Source organism: Halictus rubicundus, unplaced genomic scaffold (genome assembly GCF_050948215.1).
Source record: "Halictus rubicundus isolate RS-2024b unplaced genomic scaffold, iyHalRubi1_principal scaffold0220, whole genome shotgun sequence".
NCBI classification, from domain to species: Eukaryota; Metazoa; Arthropoda; class Insecta; order Hymenoptera; family Halictidae; genus Halictus; species Halictus rubicundus.
Window position 1 is genome coordinate 146,877 of NW_027488761.1, and position 22,996 is coordinate 169,872.

The window sequence follows — 22,996 nt, forward strand, 5'->3', positions numbered from 1 at the left end:
CCGTGATCCTCCATCGAATCACCAACGGAGTGATAACGATAACTCTAGCAACTGCTCAAGCTAATATCGATTGTTATTAGACGCCGTACGAAATTCGCTTGCCAATTTTGCTGCACAGTCGAAACCAATGGCCCGATGCTAGGCGATCCAAAGATTGGGACTGTGTCGATTGTTTTATCGGTCACTTGTTTCTTCTTCTCCTCCTTTCCAATGCGAAAAGATCTCAGCATTTCATTCGCTTACATCTTATGATATGTTACAAGAAACAGGAAAAGGTCACTTCTAAGTCACCACTACACACTAGGTTTTTTCGTCGGACGTACCGAGCAGATGCCACACACACTATTTTCAGGATTGCAGAATAATCGTTTATCCTTTATTGTAGGCTCGTTGGAATTAACTCTCCTTTTGCAGATTAATCGTGCAACATACATAGCTCTGGTATTTAAGTTTGGCGTAGTTTAAGTGACGTAGCGCATTTTACCATACTATGTTACCGTCATCAAGGTAATCTTAGCAATCTATTGTAGTATGAATTTTGGATGACTAAAAAGTTTGCTTGTTAGTAGGAAAATGCCAGAACGTTGAGCACATATTACCTCAATAATTTTGCCGTGTGTCATAAGATTGATCGATTATAAGTAAAATGTTGATGAAATTACTGTTTGTATTACGTGGTGCACTGTGTTTTTATTGGATTTCCTCGTAGCTAAAATATCAGAAATTAATCGAATATTCTTCGATTTGTAAAAGTAATATTTTAAAAGTTACCGGCAAGGAGAAGGAAGGAAAACAATTGCATTGTTATAATTTAGCAAAAAAAAGTTCTGCAATTTATGCGATCTGCATTGTACTCGACGAGGACAACAGTATTTTACAGCTAACTGTAACAGACTATACATTACGCACTCCATAATCTCATAGTCTATGACAAATATCAATATTAAACAATATGGGTAGTTTCATACGCAACACTCTTAAAGATTAGTGCTTATCTTGTAACAGTACTTTAGTTATTGTTCTTGAGCACAGTAGTGGAATGTGATTTCATTTGTCACAGATAATTTCTGCGTCTAGTCGTTGGCTCGGTGGAATATTTATACTAGGAGTGATCGATTCCATTCTCATAATTGTTATTTGATTATCGATCACGGTATTGTGGGCAACCTGCGAACTTATAGTACAAACAATTTGTTAAAAGTATTATAGAATATAAAAACTTTCGAGTAAAAATCGATAATAATGGTAGATATGTACAAAAGTTAAAGTTTCCTTGAAAAATTGAACTTTTACAGATTACGGGTATAAAAGCTTACCGAATTCCCTTCCTCGTAGAAAATTCATCCGTTACGGTATTAGATTTATCAGCGCTTATACGTTACAATTCGTACAGGTAACAGTTTTTGTTTACGGCAGTGGTGGAGAATATTTCAATCAAATCGTTTGTATGTGAACAATCGTTTAATGCGTAGAACATGAGAAACACTGGTACATGTGTATACGCATGCATACACGTATTTTATTACATAGAAACGTTCCATCTCACGGACTAGACACAGAAATTAATACAGTTATATTACAAGTAAGAATGTTTTTATTTTGCGAATGTTTAAATATGGAGTTACAAGGTTTATCTGTGTAGGGATGTAATGTAAAAACATTGAGTCCGTTTCAATGTAAGTTGGTATGTCATTTCCGAGTGCCGAATAGAAACAACTATGCAGCTGCTGAACTCACATTAAAAAGAAAATCGTTCGATATTGTTATATCAGCGATATTGTTATATCACTTTTATATCAGCAGTTAGAAAATATTTCATTTGATTTCTCATGTCGTCATTCATTTTCAAAACTGATGTACAGTAACAAAGTTCGTTAAGAGCAATCTTGAATTAACGTAGAAACGTTTGTAGACAGTTCTCGAAATTCGTGGAACATTTAGGATACACTTCGTGCACCTTCAAGACATCCTACTTGCTGCTAGAACTTCTACGGTACCATTACCGGACTTATCAAACATGGTGCCGATGAGTATACTAGCTCTATATGCTTAAGCTTGAGCTCGGTTTACACGGATATCGCCATTTCGATTGGTTGACTGAAACAAATGAACTTGGCTGCTATATGTTTTCGATATACCAATTGATCGGTGTAATTGGTGGTACAACTGAAAAGGGGGCGATTCTACGTAATAAAATAAGTCGAAAATGTAGAATAAAATTTGTTCACACGAGGCTTTGTATTCGAGAAAATTGTCTTTGAAAACCCGTAAAGTCCGCGCGCCTAGCATTTGCAGAGAGTAGAATCGGTCGGTCGTGAACAGACCTGTCACATGATACCTATTCAACAGAATATGACATAATTTCATTCTACATTTCCCACTTATTTTTTAAATGTGGAATCACCCCTTTTCTTATCGTAACACAAAAGTTGAAAAGTAATTGTAAAAAAAGTTTGATGCTAGTTTGTAATTGTGAAACATTGTATTCGATAAGAGCGACAAGATTGAAATTGACTGGGATAAAGAAGCACTTTTATGTTAATCTCGGAACCGACATTGCACTTACGTACTTTCTTTGAAATCTCTGTGTTTCTCGTGTGCAATGCGAATACATTGCTTGTATTTTGCGTTTCGCTCGGAATTATTTCTTCGGAGCAGTTAATGTACAGTCGAAAATAACTCTGCACGACAACGCTAGTTAAATATCTGTTATTTAAATGAGTGTTTAAAAACAATGGATTCCTTGATTCTCTAGAATAGTGCTGGGCACGTTTGGGGCCCCTCGAACGCTTGCTTCCCCCATCAATCGGTCCTCCGTGCAGCGCACGCTTTCGTCGCGTTCGCTGGTGTCTCGCGTTTTCGTTGCCCCACGGTAACGGCGCTCACTGGAAGGGGATAGTGGGCGGGCTATGGTGGGGACGATTTTGCCTGAATTGAAGCAAACGTGCCCGGCACTGGTCTAGAAGGAGTATTTCTCTTCCCGAGAAGATTCAGTCGGAAAGACGATTGAAAAAAATTGTTCTTGCGATCAACACGAACGATGAACTTTATCGAACGACCTTTCGCTATACGCTGAAGCACGCGCGTGCACACGTTATATCGTTATAATAGAACGAGTATTACTCTATTTTTAACATACATATATCTTGCGTTTCATCTATATCCGCCGGGTTACTTTTCACATTGTTGCCTAGATCAAGCATACTTGTTCGGACTACAAGAAGTGTAAAGTTTTACATCTCCGTATTCTCCTCGGTCTCTTCGTCAACTTTCGGCAACATGTAAACACTAGGAATCGACGGCACGTGATCCTCGAGCTTCAGAATCGGCTTGCAGTCTCTAGTGACGTCTACCTGATTGAAACAGTCCTTTAAGATATTGATTTCGTTCTCGTGGGCGAACAGACTGGTAGGTGGATCTGTTCCGCATATGTCGTTCTCGTCGTTGCCGTTCCTGTGGCACAGGTTGCCAGACGGAAATTGTCACGAGGTCAACGCGAAAGGATCCGTTGACAGCTCGTCCACACTTGGACTGGCTTTGATCGGCTCCGGTTTTTCCACCTGATGGCTGAGCCTATGGACGATCTCATCATGGAGGATGTTGAAGCACATCGCGGTGATTGCGATCCCAGACATTATGTAGCAGGAGCAAAACCAAATGGTTACGTTCCTCGACTCGTAAAGATTCTGACGGGGGTAGGAACCGGGAACCATATCGCCGAACCCAATCGTGCTCATGCTCATGAAGCAGAAGTAGCTTGCATCTGCGATCAAATAAGAAACAAGACGGTTAAATGCACAATATAACCCTTTCATTGCTGGCGTAATCTTAAATGAAAATCTATCGGTTCTTCAATCCAAGTGCCTTCCGATTCTAGATTTAAGGGGGTATTTTGGTTTTGAACTTTCGAAGAATCCATTTTCTTTAATCCTTAACATTAGGATTACGAAGCGTTAAAATGGGATACTTTACAATACTTTATAAAAATAGCAAGAATTTATCTATTAAATTTTGAGCCATTATTACAATAATATATGCCCAAAGAAATAAGTTTGTTGAACAAATTCTCATAGTTGCATCGGTACAATCTCAATAATTGTACATTATTAATATTACAACTGAATATATTAAAAATACAATTCAATTCAATTCTATCGAATATTCATTTCAGATAAATCGTCTAAATACACAAATGTTTATATCATTAAGGGCGAAGGGTAGTCACGTGTTTGGTATGTGTCGTGGTTTGGATGTTAAATAGAGAATTCACCCAATATACCAATAAACATTTATTAAATGAACAACAAAAACTTAACGACGTAACAAGCAACAACAAATGAAATAACAATGAAACAACTGACCTTACAGACTGACCTGAACTAACTGACCTTACAGACTGACCTGAACTAACTGACCTTACAGACTGACCTGAACTAACTGACCTTACAGACTGACCTGAACTAACTGACCTTACAGACTGACCTGAACTAACTGACCTTACAGACTGACCTCTTCATCCGTCAGAATCCGTGCTTATATCTAGTCCCCCGCGCCTCCAGAAATTTCCTTCGAACAAGGAAACTTCTGGAGTGGGGATGTCGCTTCCTGTACGTGCCCCTTGGAGAAAGTTCGTGTCCTTGCACCGAACATCCGTGTCCTGGCGAAAGTCAAGGGTTGGCGGCCAAATGTGCACGCCAAGGAAAAACCCCGAACCTGGTCGCCAAATGTGCACCCCAGGTAGGAAAAGACTTCCGGCGACTAAGTGTGCGCTCGGGAAGAGCTTGGGCCTGGCGACCAAGTGCGTCCAAGGTCCCAGCCTGCAAACGACGCTCCTACCTGGGTCCGATGAACCCTTCTCCAAGGGGTCCGCCACACGTGACTTTTTCAGAGTCAGCAGGTCGGTAACTGCTGTATAATTTCCGTTCACAGTCTTCAGACACAGACTTAAGATCCGTTTTGGTTTGATCCGACGGGTCGTTGTCACATGTTTTGCTCTGCATTATCGATATGTATTATGAATTCTGACGCCAGAAACGTGTTTCAAGTTTTTGGCTTTATTTCGCAGAGAATCAAGACAAAAAATAGCTCAATTTGTTTCTGGAGATATTTTCTAGCGTGCGCTACTCTCGATTTCCTCCAGAAAACTAATCCAATGGCATAAAAATGCTTGGATTGCACGGCATGTACATTGTGCGGTTTTTGGTCTACTTCTAATATTTATATTGCCAAATATCTGCATAGTTTCGTCCGTTCATGACCAGAGCGTTAGATTGAACACTCCTCTTTAGAGTGAGCCCTTCCCCAGTGAAAAATATTCTCATATAAGGACGAAAAGTTGAGACACGTAAAATCATGTTCCGCCTAATTTTGTCGGTAACGTAGTCACTCTACCTCATTGTGAATTACGGAGTCTTGGCTCTTAATAGTTACACATTAAATAATGATATTAAACGCGGAGAAATATTACAAAAATCAAAATTGAAAATTCCTCCATTTTGTAAATAATCAAGATTTTCAATTTATTTTGATTCGGACTTAGTCACATTTATGTGTACTGATTAAATATAATTCATCATTTTTTGGTTTTCAACCAACAGAAGCAAAAGGACCAGAATCATGGCAACGCTCAACAAATATTTTCTAAAACATACTTCATAAAAATGTATATAACTCGTCATTTTTATTGTTTTTGATTAAAAAAAAAAAAAACAATTTATGTACTTCAAATACCCATAAATGTGTGCGCAAAATCGTAATGTAAAAAGTATAATAGTTCTGCTGAAAAAATTTCTTCCAAAAATAAGTTAATTTTGGGATTTTTCTAAAAAAGTTTGGCCTCATGTTCTAGAAACATTTTACAGGTATCAAAATCTCAATTTTGTAAAAATTGGACTCTTTTTGTTACTGATTTTCAACACACAATATTGCTATTAAAATAAAGGACCACAGTGTAATGTCCCTATAAATATATGGGAGAGAAAAATTTTCCCACGATAGTATGACATGATCGTTGAGACATTACTAATGTAATGACAAAACTTTATTGGTTTTACTTATTTTTTCATGAGATTTTCACCACTATATTTGTGACATTTTTCTGAACATAAAGAGGCCAAACTTAATACGATTTGGATCATATTTATTTGTTTAATTGACGATGTAGCATAAGCTCGATTATCCGAACCGATGCTATCTGAATTCTTTATCGTCCGCATTCAATCAGTAAATCAGTAAATATTTCATCAGGTAATCGTTTTTAATTGGAATATACTAATCTCTATGAAAATTAGAAATTCACTTCCGTGGTAGGTAAGGCACGTTAAATAATTTTTGACATTTTCTGATGCATATCGTTGACTATATATCCCTTTTGAGGCAATGCGTTTCGTTCGGGAAAAATCGGGATTCTCTTTTGCAACGTACCCACAAAGGACCAGTCGTCCAACTTGTGCAGAGTAAAAGCGCCTGCCACAATGTAGCACAGTATTGCACCGAGACAAATGCTGATTGGTGCGAGTATAGTAACGTTTGGCCTGTCACCGGAGCCAAGACTCGACACTTCGTCCTTTGGGCTGGCCACTGTGCTCGTGAACGTTGACGCATTTGCGCGGACATAAAAGGGCTCCTGTAACTGCAATTGCTGTTGCTGCTGAGCCACTTCTTCCTGCTGCCTTTTCTTCCTCATTCGTCTCTCCTTCTCCTGGGCCCATGTCAATTTAAAAGCAATTTTAAGATCGATCTACCAAGAAAGTGCCTTCACTTTCCCGCACTGTTTTGCAATATTCCTTTCCAAATTGATCTTATCAAGATCAACATGGAAAGATAAACTTTGTGTACACGGATTTGCAAATAAAAAAATACACAAATTATTCGAGGATTACATACATCTAGAGACGCCAAAGGAAGGGTTATACTTGAGGATTGTTTCGTGAAATTTCGATCGAACAAATTCTTCTATGCTTCTATTATTATCATTATTCAGTTTTTCAATATGGAAAATATTTTCATTTACGACGTCATCTCTTTCATCTCGACGTCAGCAACAATTCTATTATGTCCAAAACGTGTGGTGCCATTTAAAAAAGTCAAGGTGACCTTTACTTTTTTACGTAAACAGCATTTTTTTAGATTTAAGAATATGCGGACGTGTAACTCGCCAAGTATTGACAAACTTTTGTCTAAAAACATTTTTTAATTGCACTATCGGAAATGCCTAAAAAATGGTGACATAACTTAACGGGGGGACCCTGTATATATGTATATTGATCAAAATAATATATGTATGAATATGATGTAGGTACCTTTTTAACATTACGTAAATAATAAGTGTTGTATTTCATGTATTTTAAAATATTTAATCTCTCATTTGCTCTACTTATCAGTTATTGTTCCTCTGAGAAATATAACTCCACTTTCCTGCTGTACCACAGTTTACATTCACTCTGTATAATAGTGAAGATATTCATATTTTACCGTGCAAGAGAAATGTATCGCTTTTCGGTCTCATGAGGATTGAACATCATACATCTTTTCATGCATCAGTACCTACAGTCAGTCAAAAAAGTCTCCGTACACCGTACAAGAATTTATTTAATGTTGCACAATTTTAAAGGAAATGGTAATAAATAAATAATTCTTGCGTTATTATGTTCACAAACGTAACATTTATTAACAGTGCAAAAAAGCTATATTACATTTATTTGTTAACAAATAAACAAAGGAAAAAGTAAAACTGAACGAAAACGAGGTCAAAAAAGTCTCTGTACATGTAACACTATTATTCATAATTTGTTAATTAGTGATCAGTTGGGCCGCCTTTTAATTTTATAATTTCTTGCATCCTCTTTGGCATTGTTTGAACTAATTTTTGTATTGTACTTGGCTGAATATTTTCCCATTCCAACAATATATTAGATTTTAGGTCTTCCTTGTTTTTTATTGTGTATTTTTTCAAATTTCTTTTTATTTCTCCCCACAAATGTTCGATTGCATTAATGTCGGGAGATTGTGGAGGTGTATGCAGCTGTTTCGGGACATTGTATAATACCCATTCCTTTACTTTCTTAGCCATGTGCTTAGGGTCGTTATCCTGCTGGAAGATAAACGACTCTTCAAGATGTAATTTTCTGGCACTGTTTTTTAAATTTTCTTTCAAAATGTTCAAATATTCATGCTGATCCATTATACCGTCAATAAAGACTAAATTTCCCACCCCTGCTACACTCATACACCCCCACACCATCACGCTGCCGCCTCCTTATTTAAACGATGGGAGTTTTTTGAGTTTCATCTGTTCATTTGGTTTTCTCCACACTTTAACATTTCCCTCCGAAGTAAAAATAGTGAATTTACATTCATCACTAAATATAACATTATTCCAAAAGCTTTGATCCTTATTAACGTGTGCCTTTGCAAATTCAAAACGTTTTCTTTTATTAACTTTACTTACGAACGGTGTTCTCCTGGCTGTACGACTATTGTATCCAGCTTTTCTCATAACATTTCGAATAGTTTCAGACACTACTTTTATATTATAGTCATTTTCTATCATACTGGCCAATATTGGTGCACTCGTTTGTGGATCACAACGAATTGTTCGTAGGATTGCACGTTTATGATTAGTATCTAATTTTTGTGGTCGACCTGTACGTTGTAAACTTTGAATAGATTTAGTTTTTGCGTATTTCTCAAGAATATATTGTACCGAAGAATGTGTCCTTTTTACTATTTGACCTATTTTTCTAATGGATAATGAATCTTCTCTTAATTTTATAATTAAATCTTTGGTCGCAAGTGGTACTTCCATTTCGGAGAAATTTTTTCGCGAAAACGTCTTTTATTCTTGCTAACAGCCAAGCAACTAAATTATACTTGACCATAGAGTGTTTCCTTGAGAGTTATTTGTAAACATTCAGCTGAACCGTTAACAAAGGAAATAAATTTACACGCTCACAGTCTCTGTACGGAGACTTTTTTGACCTCATTTTTGTTATGCTCGTCATTTTCGTTCGTTTATTTGTTAACAAATGCATGTAACATCTTTTAGTTTGCACTAATAATTAATGTTATATTTCTGAATATAATAACGAAAGAATTATTTATTTATTACCATTTCCTTTAAAATTATGCAACTTTAAATAAATTCTTGTACGGTGTACGGAGACTTTTTTGACTGACTGTATATACATATGCCTAAGGAATTTACGTGTGCAAGACTCTCCACTATTTTCTTTTTTTTCACGATCGTTTTGAATTCCTCTAAAATTAATAGGTTATCACATTGTTTTACTAAAACTTCCAATAATTTCTAATAATCTTTAAATTGTAATATATTCATTTATAAACAGCAAATATATTTCCTTGTCCTTTCGTTCCTGTACGAGTGCAGAGTTCATGCAAAATCTGTATCTATTTGGGATACAAATGACTTCCACCTATCAAGACATTGTTAATTGTAAGAGAGCAACAAAGCAAAGAGCAATATATGTATTGTATATGTATGAAAAGTAAAAAATCTTTAATCAATGCTCGTTTGAATTCGAATAATATGGAACTTCCAGAGTTTAGATTCGGGACAATGTAATAGTTAATTGTACCTGTAGTATAGATGTGTTTCATTTGACATTTTACGAGAAATATTCTATCAATTAATGTTTCTTCGCTCACCTCCATTCTTCTTTCATCGTAGCAACAATAGCCGCAATTCGAACAAAGGCAGCAGCAAAGAGCACGTGTAAAGACACCTCTGGCACATCTGGATAACAGACCTCCGGCGCTCGATAGGTAAACCACAGTCAACGGGATCCCGAGGCTGGCGTAACCCATGGTCGCGATTTTACCCCACGTGGATTTCGGCGTTATGCTACCGCAACCTGGAGAAAGATCATTAAGTATTTAGATAGGGTAAGTATTGCCGAAATTACGTTAGGTTTCCCAAGTAAGTACACACTGAATGGAAAGTGTGTTTTTATTCAAGTGAAGCTTGAGTAGCTTCCAAAGTGAAACTTTTTAAGTTTTCAATGAACTTCATCAGTTTATTAAAGAGTCGAAACGCCTTTCACGTCTTTAACCCTTAAAATATCAATTATCTGGTAGCCTTTCAAGCGTTGAATTTTTTAAAAGAGATACTTCAGGTCTAAATTCTTAAAGCGTTTTTTTCAGTTTCAAAGTACAGCGGTACCAGAAGGCATAATTGAACAGTAAATTTCCAATTTTCGATAAGTTGTCGATATTTAAACTATTATATTTTCGTAAAAAGAAATCGTATAACAATAAACCGTGGATAATGCTGATGCTTTTATAACCCATCAATCATTTTTCTCAGATGTGGTGCATGATGTAGTGGGTGGAAAACTGAAGACACGGTTTTTCTCGAAAATATTATAAATTGAAACTTAGTAAAGTGTAAACTATACAGATTGAAAAGTTCATGCACGTTTTTATACAGGGTGTTTTACATAACTCGAGCATCTAAAATATCTCGCTTGTTTTTTATGATAGAAAAAAATGTCAACGGAAAACATTAGTTGCTTCAGGGGGACAAATATTACGATAAGCAACAAAATGTGTTCAAGGTTATATTTTTTGAGATTTCAAGATCATCGAAGTTTTTTTCAATGGAATGATATATTTTTAGTATCGCTATATGATATCCGAGGTCAAGACGAATCCAACGACCTGTAATATTATCACCTTCACGTGACGTCGAGTACGAAAAATTCATAAAAGTAGGACACTTGACCTAAATAGTGAAACAACGATGACATGTCCCCTAGGGTTTCACGAAATGTTCTTGAACTTTGACTATTGACTGTAAACACGCTTACAATAAATTGTAAACACTGATACAAATTCTTCTCCTTATGATGACTGATATCAGTACGTTTAAGAAATTCTTCGGGATTTATTTGATTGTGAAAGATAACGTTACTTCTCTGAAACGATAGTGTACAGTGATGCAGAAAAGATAGAGATGATTTTAGTTTATGGGTGAGGCTAAAAGTAACTCAGTACAATCATCTCAACTGTACGCAGAAAGATACCCTGAGAGAAATCATCGTCCTCGACAAAGTTTTGACCGCATTGTTCAATTGTTTTGTAGAACAGGGAGTGTTAAACCACTAAACAGAAGACGAGCAAAGCCTGCTACTGGAGAAGGTGCCGAAACTTTTGTATTGGCTACAGTCAATATTGATCCTACTACAAGTTGTCGAAAAATTGGACGTTCTTAGGCATTTGCAAAGCAAGTGTGTCCCGAATATTGCAACGTCATTTTCATCCATACCATATTTCCTTACATCAGGAGCTTGGTGGCAATGACTTTGAGAATCGTGTTGCTTTTTGTACATGGACATTGCAGCAAATACAAAGAAATGAACATTTCTTTTATGACGTTCTCTTTACTGACGAAGCTACTTTTTCTAACCATGGACAACTGAATACACATAATATGCATTATTGGTGCATTGAAAACCCGAAATTACTTCGACAAGTTGTACACCAGCGTCTATGGAGTGTAAATGTGTGGTGTATAATCGTTGGTGATAACAAACTCAAGGTTCACGCGGAGGTGATAATATTACAGGTCGTTGAATTCGTCTTGACCTTGGCTATCATATAGCGATAATAAAAATATATAATTCCATTTAAAAAAACATCGATGACCTTGAAATCTCAAAAAATATAACCTTCAACAATTTTTTTTGCCTATTATAATATTTGCCCCTCTGAACCAACTAATGTGTTTTCCTCTGCAATTTTTTCTGTCATAAAAAACAAGCGAGATACTTTAGATGTTCGAGTTAGGTGAGACATCCTGTATATGAATTTATAAAAAAACATTTCAATACTTTTATTCTACTGTGTTTTTGGTCACGCGTTTTTGGTCTAATAATGACAATGATATTTATGACCAAAAATGCAAATTAAATACACTATCAGAATCTGATTTGATTTTGAGGGATCAATGAACATGGAAGGAACAACGGGAGAAAAGTGGAGGGAAGAGAATGACAAAACCGTTAGATAAAAATTAATTATCTTTAATATATATAAAATGAATTGTAATAAATGAATGATAATAAATTAACAACAAATATTAATTACAAAAAGTTACTTATCACTGAAACAACGATCATTATTACAGTGATTTCAAGATGCGATTATCATTTCTTTTATTGACCAGTGAGACAATCAAAATGCATAACTAGGCAACGCCTTCAAATGGAGTGCCGTTAGTCCCTCTTATTATTATCTATCGTTAATTTATTATTATTTATTTATTATAGTTTATTTTTACATATTTTTTTCACTTCTCTTCTTTCGTTTTTCCGTTTTTGTTGCAATTTTGCGACAGTGGTCCAGTGAACGAAAACTTTGTTTATTTAACGTAAAAAAATTATTATTAAATTTTTTATTTAAAAAATTAATTCTAATTAACTATTTCAGATTTTCCTATATTATTTATGATATATCCTTAAAAAATTTCACCTGAAACATTAAATAATCGTAACTTCCGCGCGATTCATTCTTGGAAATTCTGAAAGTTGATTTTTAAACTTACATTGCACCCAAGGGTCTCAAAGTTAGATCAGTATTACACCTTGCCAAAATGATTAGTGTCACATCGATGTCTCTTAAAGGATTTTTTGTATTCCTGCATAAATGAAAAATGAGCGCAACGCAACGTGGCTTCCGGTTAGTCTATATTACTTACTGTTAAACAACATTTGTGAAAAATTCATTTTGCCAGTTAATAGTTTAAGCTATTTGTAATAACCCATATAACTTATAGACCCCTAAGTATTCAATTATAGGCGGAGTAATTACATAACTATTGCTCTGAAAACTGATGAATTCCCAGGAGAAAAAAGGTTATTTCCCAGGCGTGTATCTCCGAAAAAAAATTTAATATTAGGCTATTCAAAAACAATTTTTTTTTTCATAAAAATCAAAAATTTGTCTGTGCGGCGCATTGTAGCCGGTTTAGAAAAAAAAAATATATATATAAATGACATTTAACATTTCGCGAAAATGAAAATGCGAAGGAAGGAGGCCCTTACGAGGGAGGAGGGACGGAATCAGAAAAAGGAGAGTGGCGAATCGATTGGTCTGACGCCGCTAAAGATAATGGATCGCCTATTGGAATTGCTCTGGACCGTGCATGATAGCGGTTTCGAGTCCATTGCCAATGGAATTGTACTCGCGAAAACCTCGCGGAACTGCACGGAAGCCTATTCGTCAATGTCGTTCCGCCTTATCGTTCACAACGGTGTGACTCTTTTCGTATCCGTTATCTGTTACCATTTGTTAGAACCTACGGTAGATTGTCAGCTCGAGTTTTATTAGTCGAAGAGCAATAATGTGTAGAGCAAAAATGAAACTAGAAATCCGTAAATAGTTCGATTCACGAATGCTTCTTAGGGGAAGTCTTATTACAATGCCCCTCTCCCTGATGCTGAATTCTATTAGGTGTGTATTCAAGAACGCATTAACATACGTTTAAATTATAATTGTGTTTATTAAGTATTTAGTAAACACAGAATAGGGAATCAATTTTTAAGTACCACTTAAGAAAGGTACGTTTGTTTAAAGATGTATAGTGAATCCAAAAAGTATTTGGTCACAAATACAACACATATAATAGTCCCTAAACCAGAGCTGATCAATGTCTGCGCGTACGGGCAGCGATCTTCTTGCCCCGAGGACAGTGTCGCCAGAAGAGGGGAAGGAGCACAAGTTGAGGGGAAAAACTTACCCTCTCTCTGCTCGTACCGGAGTATGCACGACAGAGACGAAACGTGTCACGCGACCGGGCAGCGACGGAAGTGTGGGGAATAGCGCGGTAGAAGGGGAAATTAGAGTGCGAGAACAAGTCTTGATCTGGCGACTCTGCTTGGGCATATACACAGAACGGCACGGCGGACGCGAAGCCACGCCTCTGCGGGCAAGGCTGCATGCATTTGTCACACGCATTGTCACAGCTACGTGGCCAGCTACGGCTGAGCTGCCGACTCCGCTAATTGTAAGTCACATGTCCGTAGCTTTGCCCGTTGCTGTACCCACTGGCATCGGCGTGCCCACTTGCCCGCTAATACACTCCTCGTCGAAAAGATAGCCCAGGTGTGCTATCTTTAATTTCTCAATGACGCATGTAAAATTTTTCGTCTGTAACGTACAATATCAAAACAATATTATGAGCTCAGAATATGCGGCTTGCTGGAAATAAATCACAATGTCGTAGATGTTTGTATACAACAAAGAAAAACTGTTCCATACTAAGGTCGAAATGATAGCACACTCTGTTAATATGTTTAGAAATGCTCAGTATTTCATGATCTATCAACGAGTAAAGATTACAGTACAATATTATATAAATTTGTAAGTATGGGACGCGGAAAAAAATTAAACGAGTCTGAAAAAAAGCAAATTCTTGAACTAAAACAGCAACAGTTATCAGTAGCGAAAATATCGAAAGTAATAAAAAGAAGTCGTAAAGTAATACACAATTGCTTAAAAAAATGTTGAAGATTATGGCAAAAAGAAAAGTACTGGTCGGCCGTCATCGAGCAATTATGCGTGTAGCTTCCAACTCGCAGTTAACAACGAAGCAAATAATGGAAAATCTAGTGTTAGTGCCAGTGTTTCGAGTGTTCGTCGAGTTCTATTATCCTGCAAAAATATTAAGAGGCTAAAATTAAAAAAGAAACCTCCGTTAACAACGAAACACAAAGCAGAACGTTTACGCTTTGCAAAAGAAAGAGTGCATTGGGAAAAAAATGGAAAAGAGTACTATTTTCGGACGAAAAAAAATTTAACCTGGATGGTCCTGATGGGTTCGAATATTATTTTCATGACATAAGAAAAGGGACAATGTCAGCAATCCGACGACAAATGGGAGGAGGCAGCGTAATGGTTTGGGCCGGCATCGGTTATTTCGGCACGACAAGTATCAAGTTCATCAATGGGAGAATGAATAGTGTCCAATACATAAATTTAATCAAAGAACAAATAAATAATCATGCAGAATGCATCTCTGGACCTGATTACATCTTTCAACAAGATAATGCATCTGTACACACATCAAGATTGGTCCAATCATCTTTTAATGAAAATAATATATCTGTTTTGCCGTGGCCTGCACGCTCCCCGGACCTTAATATTATTGAAAATTGCTGGGCAGAACTTGTTCGCGGCGTATACCCGAATGGAAAGCAGTATCAACACGTACAAGAATTGAAAAATGCAATTGTACGCGAATGTCAAAATTACATCCAAAAACTATATAAATCGATACCAAATCGTACAATAGAAGTAATAGAAAATAAAGGAGGATGTACCCATTATTAAATAAGTATATATGTTTGATAAGTAATTATTGTTAGTTAAAATTTATATTCATTATTATTTTCTTATTGTACATGTGCTATCATTTCTTTCTTAAAGTAAAACAATTTTTTTTTGTTGCACACTAAACCTTATAATATTTTTAATTATTTTCAACGACCCGCATATTCTGAGCTCATAAAGTTTTGATATTATACGTCACAAACGTAAAACTTTACATGCGTCATTGAGAAATTAAACATAGCACACCTGGGCTATCTTTCTGACGAGGAGTGTAGGCATATTGAGCAGCTCTGTTCTAAACTGTTCTTCTTACTTATTTCACCTCTGTAATCTTTAATTTTCCTATCCCCCTGTCACTTCATTGCATTAGCCTCCCTCATTTTACTAACTGGTTAAATATAATTCATATATCTAAAAATTAAAAATAATACGAGTTGATAAGAGACGATCGATCTTACTATATCCAGGATTTAGAAAAATGTGTCTCCACGAAACTTTGACGAATTTTTGTTTGGCTAAGATTGGTCACCGTCACAAAGTGAGATGCTTGTTCATGCTTTACGAGTTCGAATTCACTTGAACGTGGTGTAGCGAAACTCAAAGAACTCATTGGGAACATGTTCAAGTTTAACAAGTTGTCTGATTGTTCGACCAAGAAACTCGTCCACTTTTGAACTTCCACTCGATCCCGGTAAATGACAGTTGATTTCAATTAAACATATCCCAGATCAATGCTCCAGAAGAATGTTATTCGCTGTACACAGTGAAAATGCAGCAGAAATCAAATATGTTTAACCCTGTGCCTAATTTCAAGTCCCAGTTTTGTACAATGTAATGGACCCCATAACAACAGAAACACACGCAACTCCAGTCTATACTACATGCAGTATAGCACGCAGGGTGTCTTGTCTAACTTGAGCAGTTAAAATATGTGGCTCGGTTGCTTTTCATGATACGGGAAAAAATATTCAGAGAGAATGACCGGTGCAAAGTAGCATATAGTCTGATTGAGAAACATGTGGTTGACATATAGTCTATTATGATATTTTTGTCAGTAATTTTGTTTCCTTTAAGAACTTAATAGGGTTTTCCACCCTTCAGCTCATAGAAAGGCGAGTTCAACGATACAAATTTATGTTGACCTTCACACGACCTTAAAGGAGAAAAATCATATTTATTCCAAAAACAATCTAAACTTTATATACTGTAGCTGTTTGTTGATATTTTATTTCAGCTTATCGAAATTTTATTTCGATAATATACTAGATTCGTATTGCGCATAGTGGTCGAAGACAAAACAAACTTGTGAGACAACCAAATAGGTTCGATAACTAATTATGCTTTTATAATTCCTCAGAAGATAGAGGAATCGTACGATGCTAAAGTTGATTACTGTCGAAAGAATTTGACTGTTGTATAAGTTTGCGCGTGCAGTTCGTTTAGGAACATACGAGTTCTAATTCAGTTTAACACTAGGTTTACGGAGCACTAAAAGCGACTATTTTGCATTACTTCATAAAAATAACAAGAACGTGCTACCCACATTTTTAGTAATATTTTTAAAATAATATATACCTAAAGAAATAAATTTGCTAAATAATTTCTTATGTATGCATCCTTAGAATCTTAATAATATTTAATTAAAAATATTAGAACCCGTCATTTTGACCGGTCCCGTAAATCTAGTGTTAATGTACTAGCCCCACAACTTCAACTCTGCCAACGGAATTTAGTCGGTAGTAACGACATACGATGAGAAATCAATTAAAGGTCTTTACATCAGGCTGTACGTAGCGTATTGATACCGAAACTTCCGGAGCATCGTCGAAAGCATAGGACGATGTGATGTTACGGAGTAAAGTTTGCAACAACTGCTCCTGACGTTGCTGCGTTTCTATAATATACAGTAAGTACATAGGTCTGAAAGTTTGACCCCTTCTCGAAACCGTTGTGGTAACCGAAAGTTCATAGTTCATTCGGATTACTTTCCTTAAGAATTTTAAAAAATCTGTTATAATGGCAAGGACAACCGTCTGAATCACTTCTATTCACACTTAAAAGCATGTGGACCACGTGTCTCTTTTTTCGCGTTAAGAACGTCAATATTCGTTTTATTATTTTCATTCAGAAACAGAATGATTCATGAAACTTTTAATTTATGGTAGTACACATGGATTAGGTACGCATACACGTATACAGCTAGATACACTGTCTGGCATAACTACAGCACCACTAAAATTATCAAGCGATTTGAACATTTATACATATAGATTTTCAAATGATAACAGCGTTACGTGGAAAGAGTTAAAAAGAAATTATAGAGGGTAGGTCTCCGCATATTACCACTTGATTTACATGGTATCAAGAGGGGCACATTCTGATGTTAATAGTTTTTTTTTATAGGTGGACACGTACAGGATATATAAAGGTCATTAACTTTTTTAAAAATGGAAACATATATTTCTTGTTGTAACACTTAACGAATCTTGATAATCTTTACAAGAAAGTGTTAACCTACTTATGTGAAAAAATCGATACTTCTTCATTATTTGTCTTCCCTTCTCTTCTTCTCTTCTAAAATACTTCTCCAATATTTGCGGATGTTAAGTTGTAAATGATCGTCACATTGAACCTCTCATATCTCTTAAATAAATCATTTTTTCATGAAAGTAGGTTAACACTTTCTTGTAAAGAATATCAAGATGCATTAAATGAGGCAACAAAATAGGTTTCCATTTTTTGAAAAAGTTAATTATCAAATGTTAATTAATAAAAAGACTGTTAACGTCAGAATGTGCCCTTCTTGATACTGTGGTGGCAATATCACCACGTACGCCAATGCATATATTTCTTCTAAGAATTTCTCTTTCCTTTCCAACTCTGTCACGCTATTATTCTCTATTTCCTGTCTGCTAGTCGTACGTTTGGTAACCGGCCCTTCACGAATTTCTAATGCATCCTTGAGAACGTCGCCAGGATTCTGGTTTTCGTTAGTCTCGGTCCTTCGCCTACCTCTTAGCTTTCTCTGTTTATGACTCTTTTCCGCTGTCCCTATCGCTGTCACTGTCTTCTCAAGTTTTCCTTTTCTATTCTCTTTTCTTTTTCTCCCCTATCTTTTTGCCTTTTCTAACTCCGTCGTGTTTAAGATTACAACGAGAGTCGCCAGTCGATTGTAAGCTTCTGGATATTTGGGCTGTTCGTTTTTAGGAAGAAATTATGCGCGCGTTTGTGTCAAATAGAGTTTATTTCAAACTTAACAAATGCCCTGTCACCGGCCGAACTAACCTTGGGTGACTAGTTAATTTGGATACAATGAATTGTAGCGGTGGTACGGTATGGCGCGATTACTGACTCGAATACTTGTGGTCTGATTCTGAAGCCGACTTTTTCTGATGCCGACTTTGCTGATTCTGCCGCTCTGCTCCGAGGCCCGCTTACTCGTCACCTCGGTGGTGACGCGATTTTTTGGCCATGGGCCCGTTTTCGGGGGAAGAATCATCCCCATTCGTTGATTTGACTTGAGGGCGGAGGATCTTCTGAAACAGCCCTCACCGGTGGAGGAGGAAGTCCCCACCTCAAGTCAATAAGGGAGAGTTCCCAAGATGCGCGATTTATGGGACCCCGGAGCAGCGCGACGAAGGCCTAAGTGGCCCATGTACGCCGTGCTAGCCAAGTGGCTAGCAGCTAATTTATTGCCCCTTGGCCGAGGTCCGGTGACGAAGACCAAGGGCTGGAAAAAATGTGCGTTTACTGTCTCTGGTTTTCGTCCGTTTGACGGAAACCAGAGACACGGTTATTGGGGTTGTAGCGCAACCCGAGCGTGCCTCGCGTCGTGCGGAAGAGGATTTACGACCCCTTCCAGAATGTTCGGAACGTTTACAACATCGCCGGTTGGCACAGCGGTTAGGGCGTCGGGCTACGGAACGGATACGCTGGTGTTCGAATCCCGTCGGTGGGAAAGTTTTTTTTCCATACGTCATCTTTATTTTTTCAATTTCTTATATGGTTTATTCATGTGATTTTAACAATATTTTTTTAATGTTTTAAAAATATTGAGGTAACATTTTGAACTAACTTTTATTTATATCACTCCGATTTTACTTCGAATTTAATGATATTATTTTCTTGGATTAGGCAATAAATTAATATTTATATTATTATGTTCGTCCACGATTTCTGCCTGATATGAAATTGCTTGTGAAAATTGGTAAGATTCCGTGAAAAGAATTTTTAAATCTACTTCTGTCATTTCCAGAAAATCAAGAGTATCTACCGAGGATACTGTTCGAAATGGAGTCTTTTTGCAGTTCCAATTGTTTCCAATTTTTGGAAAGGTTTTGTTGTCTACTCGTTTGTGTAGAAGCTGGTACTTTTGACCTAGTATACTATGAATTGCCTCTGCATCCCACCGAAAATAATGAACTTCCTGATCCGTATCATAAATGTCCACAGAACAAGTCTCTCATTCAAGTAACTATAAACGGGAATTACTTCCTCATGTACCTTACAATAAAGAGGAATGGCTTAGGCTTGTAACGAGTCCGTTTCCCGGCGGATCTCGTCACCACGGATTCCTCGCGGCCGGATTTGGCTCGCCGTGCCAGGGTTCTCGCAGGATAACGCGAGGGTTACGGCGGGGTCGCGGACGGTCGGGCACGGGTGATTAACGACGCGAGTATTTCAAACGTTCGTCACTGTCCCGGCTTCGCGTTTCGGCGGTCGGCGGTCGCGGTTCGTGCCTCAGGTTACGGCGGGGTCGGGGCCGTACGCGGCGGCGTATCCGGACCAGGGTAGTTTCGGCGGGCGGAGAGCCCGTGCCCCAGGGCGGCCGGCGAGGGGCCGGCTGCGGGTGGTTCGCTCTCCGTGGGTGTGTGGGCGGGAGCGGAGGTATCGGGTTAACGGGAAGGTAAGGTACTTACCCGGGGTCCGGTCCTCGATCGCTCGGCGTTCGGGGCGGCTCTCCAGGTGATCTGGCACGCAGCGGCGTAGATCGGTGTTCGCGGGTCGCGAATAACTCGGCACACTCGCGGTTCTAAGATTCGCGGGCAAACTAGTATTCCGCGAGAATCGGCGGGCGGTTTCTCGGCGTCGGAACAGCGCGGGTCGATCGTATCCGGGCGGTCGATATCGGCGGCTAGTAAATACGGTTCGATCCTGCGACTGATCGCTATCGCGGCGGAAAACCAAAGAGACCGTTTTCCGGTCCGTCTCTCTCGTCTTGCCGGGCGAGGGGGTGCGGTGCGGTACGGTTCGCGGCCGGCTTTTCCGGTGTCGTCACGCATCCGGCGCGCCGGTGTCGCATCATGGCGGGTTCCGGTTCCCGCCAAGATCGGTTCGGTGATGCGGGGCTCGCGGGGGCGCTCGCGGGTACCGGCGGATCTCGGTATCCGTCGGTCGTGTTCGGGGGCTCGGATTCGGGCGCGTGCGGTCAGGAACAGGCCTGGCGCAGCCAGGTCTGTTACACCCCCCCCCCCCCCTTACGTCGCGGCGGCGAGCGCGAGACAGTCTTTTTACTTCGGCAGGACGGGACCTTACGTGCTAAACTTAACCTAACTAATCCTAACGCGGGGCTGTATACTTAACCTAACGGACTTAGACTACGCGAAGCTGTACACTTAACCTATCTTAATCTACGCGAAACTGTGCACTTAACACTAACTTAGCCTACGGCGCACTGTACACTTAAAGTAACTTAACCTACGCTTAACTTAGGCACACCTTACACTAAACGCACCGCACTTAACGCGACTTAACCTAACTTAACCTACGGTACGGCGTCCGTTCACCCCCGCCGGGGTGAAGTCGCGGGTGCCCCGTGGGGCCACGTCCTCGCGCACCTCACGCACTGTCGTGGCCGCGTCCTGGTTGGCGTCGACGGCGTGGTGGGGCCGGTTCGGCCGGTATCCGGACGGCCGGCGGGCGGCGGACGCAGCGAGTCAGGCGGCCATCGCTCCCGAACACCAGCCGCCAGCGCTCGAACCCGGGCGGTACCGTCACGTAGGCGCGGTCTCGCGCGATTAGCCGCAGCGGCACCTCGGCCTGTCATCCCGTCGGCAGCTGGAACCACGCGCTCGGGAACGTGGGGGGTGGTCCCTGGAAGGGGATCGGATCCCACCGTATATGGGGGCGGTCCGCATCGCGGACCGGGTTTCCCCCGTTGGGGGGCGACACTCCTTCCGCCGCCCCCGCTGGTCTCGCCTGGCGGCGCCGGGTCGTGGGTCCCTGGGGCGGCCTCGGGGTTTCCCGGGTCTGGGCTGGCGTAGCTGTGGTGCGTGTCGGGGTCGGCGGGGCGTCCTCCGTTTGACTCCCGATCGTCCGTGTGGCGGGGGTCGTGGTGGCGGCCATCGGTCGGCGTCTCGGTGCCGGTACCGGGCGCGGGATCTGCTCCGGCGGGGGCGGTTCCGTAACAGCCCAGACCGCGACGGCGGGGGCGGGTTGCGTCTCGACGGGGCCTGGCCCCACTGGCCTCCCCAGGGCCTCCGGCGGGAGGGGATCCGACCAGTGGCTGAAACCGGCCGTCTGGCGCTCGTCGCGATCTGCTCGGCGCCTCCTCCTCGGCCTGCGGCGGCGGGTGCTCCGGTTGCTGTGCGGCGGCGGCGACGGCGTCGGGGTCCGCCAGCCCGGGGAGCTGGGCGGGGTGGTGAGCCGGGGCCAGGGGCTCTGACCCAGCCAGTACGCCACCGGCGGCGACTCGTCGGGCACCGACGCCGGGGTGGTGAGGGAGTCCCAGTTCCTCAACACTGGGCCGTCCCGTGAGGTCGGTTCCTCGGCGGGTGGGTCGACGGCCGGGGTCATCGGGTCGTCGCTGCGGCGGCGTTCCCCGGTGGTCGGCGGGTCGGCGGCGAGCTGGAGCTCGCGGAGCCGGTCGGCGAGGCCCCTATGGCCCTCCATGCCGTGGTGTCCTGGGTTGCCCCCTGAGCAGAAATGAACGGGGGCGGTTAATTTCCGGGGGCGGCCTCGACGCCTGGGAGCCGGGTTGTCCGCGGGGGCGGGCGTGGGTGGTCGGGGGGGTCCCGTGAGGGAGGGGCGGCGCCCGCGCGCGGCGCTTTCCTCCGGGGTGTGGTCGGGGTCGTCAGCAGGGCCGGCTGCGGGCTTGAGGTCCCGGACGTGGATGTGGCGCAGCCATCGCCTAGCCCGGTCGCGCAGGTCCACGATGACCGGCGACACGACGCGCTCGACGGTATACGGGCCGCTGAACTTCGGCGCGAGTTTGGCGGCGACGCCTTCTTCCTTGTTGGACAGCGTGTGCTCCCTCTTCCAGACGGTGTCCCCCAGGGCAGGCCTCCAATCTCGACGGCGCAGGTTGTAGTATTTGGCCTGTCGGTCGAACGCCCGGGCCAGGTGTACTCGGGCCAGTTCCTGGGCCTCTCGGAGGTTCTTCCACCGCTGCTGCGGGGGGGCGGCGGCCCCTCCCGTGGTGGTCGGTCCTGGTGGCCGGAGTTCCCGTCCTTGATTGAGGTACGCCGGGCTGTACCCTGTGGACTCGTGCCACGCCGTGTTGATGGCGAATCTGGCTTCGTCCAGTTTCTCGTCCCAGCGGTTGTGTCGGTTGCCGGTGTACTGGGCGAGCATGGTCTTCACGACCTTGTTGGCTCGCTCTACCGGATTACACTGGGGCGCGTACGGCGGGGTCCGGCGGTGCTGGGTC

The 22,996-nt window shown here is 41.0% G+C and overlaps 1 protein-coding gene across 1 annotated transcript; it reads right to left on the reverse strand.

The window, feature by feature from the left end:
- Positions 1–3,480: 3,480 nt before the first annotated feature.
- On the reverse strand, positions 3,481–22,239 carry LOC143364048 (uncharacterized). Its single transcript, XM_076804562.1, has 4 exons — positions 22,014–22,239; positions 9,667–9,872; positions 6,424–6,700; positions 3,481–3,763 (listed from the first exon to the last, which is right to left on the reverse strand). The coding sequence occupies exons 1-4, from the start codon at positions 22,237–22,239 to the stop codon at positions 3,483–3,485; spliced, it is 990 nt and encodes a 329-aa protein (XP_076660677.1). The 3' UTR covers positions 3,481–3,482.
- Between the last annotated feature and the right edge of the window lie 757 nt (positions 22,240–22,996).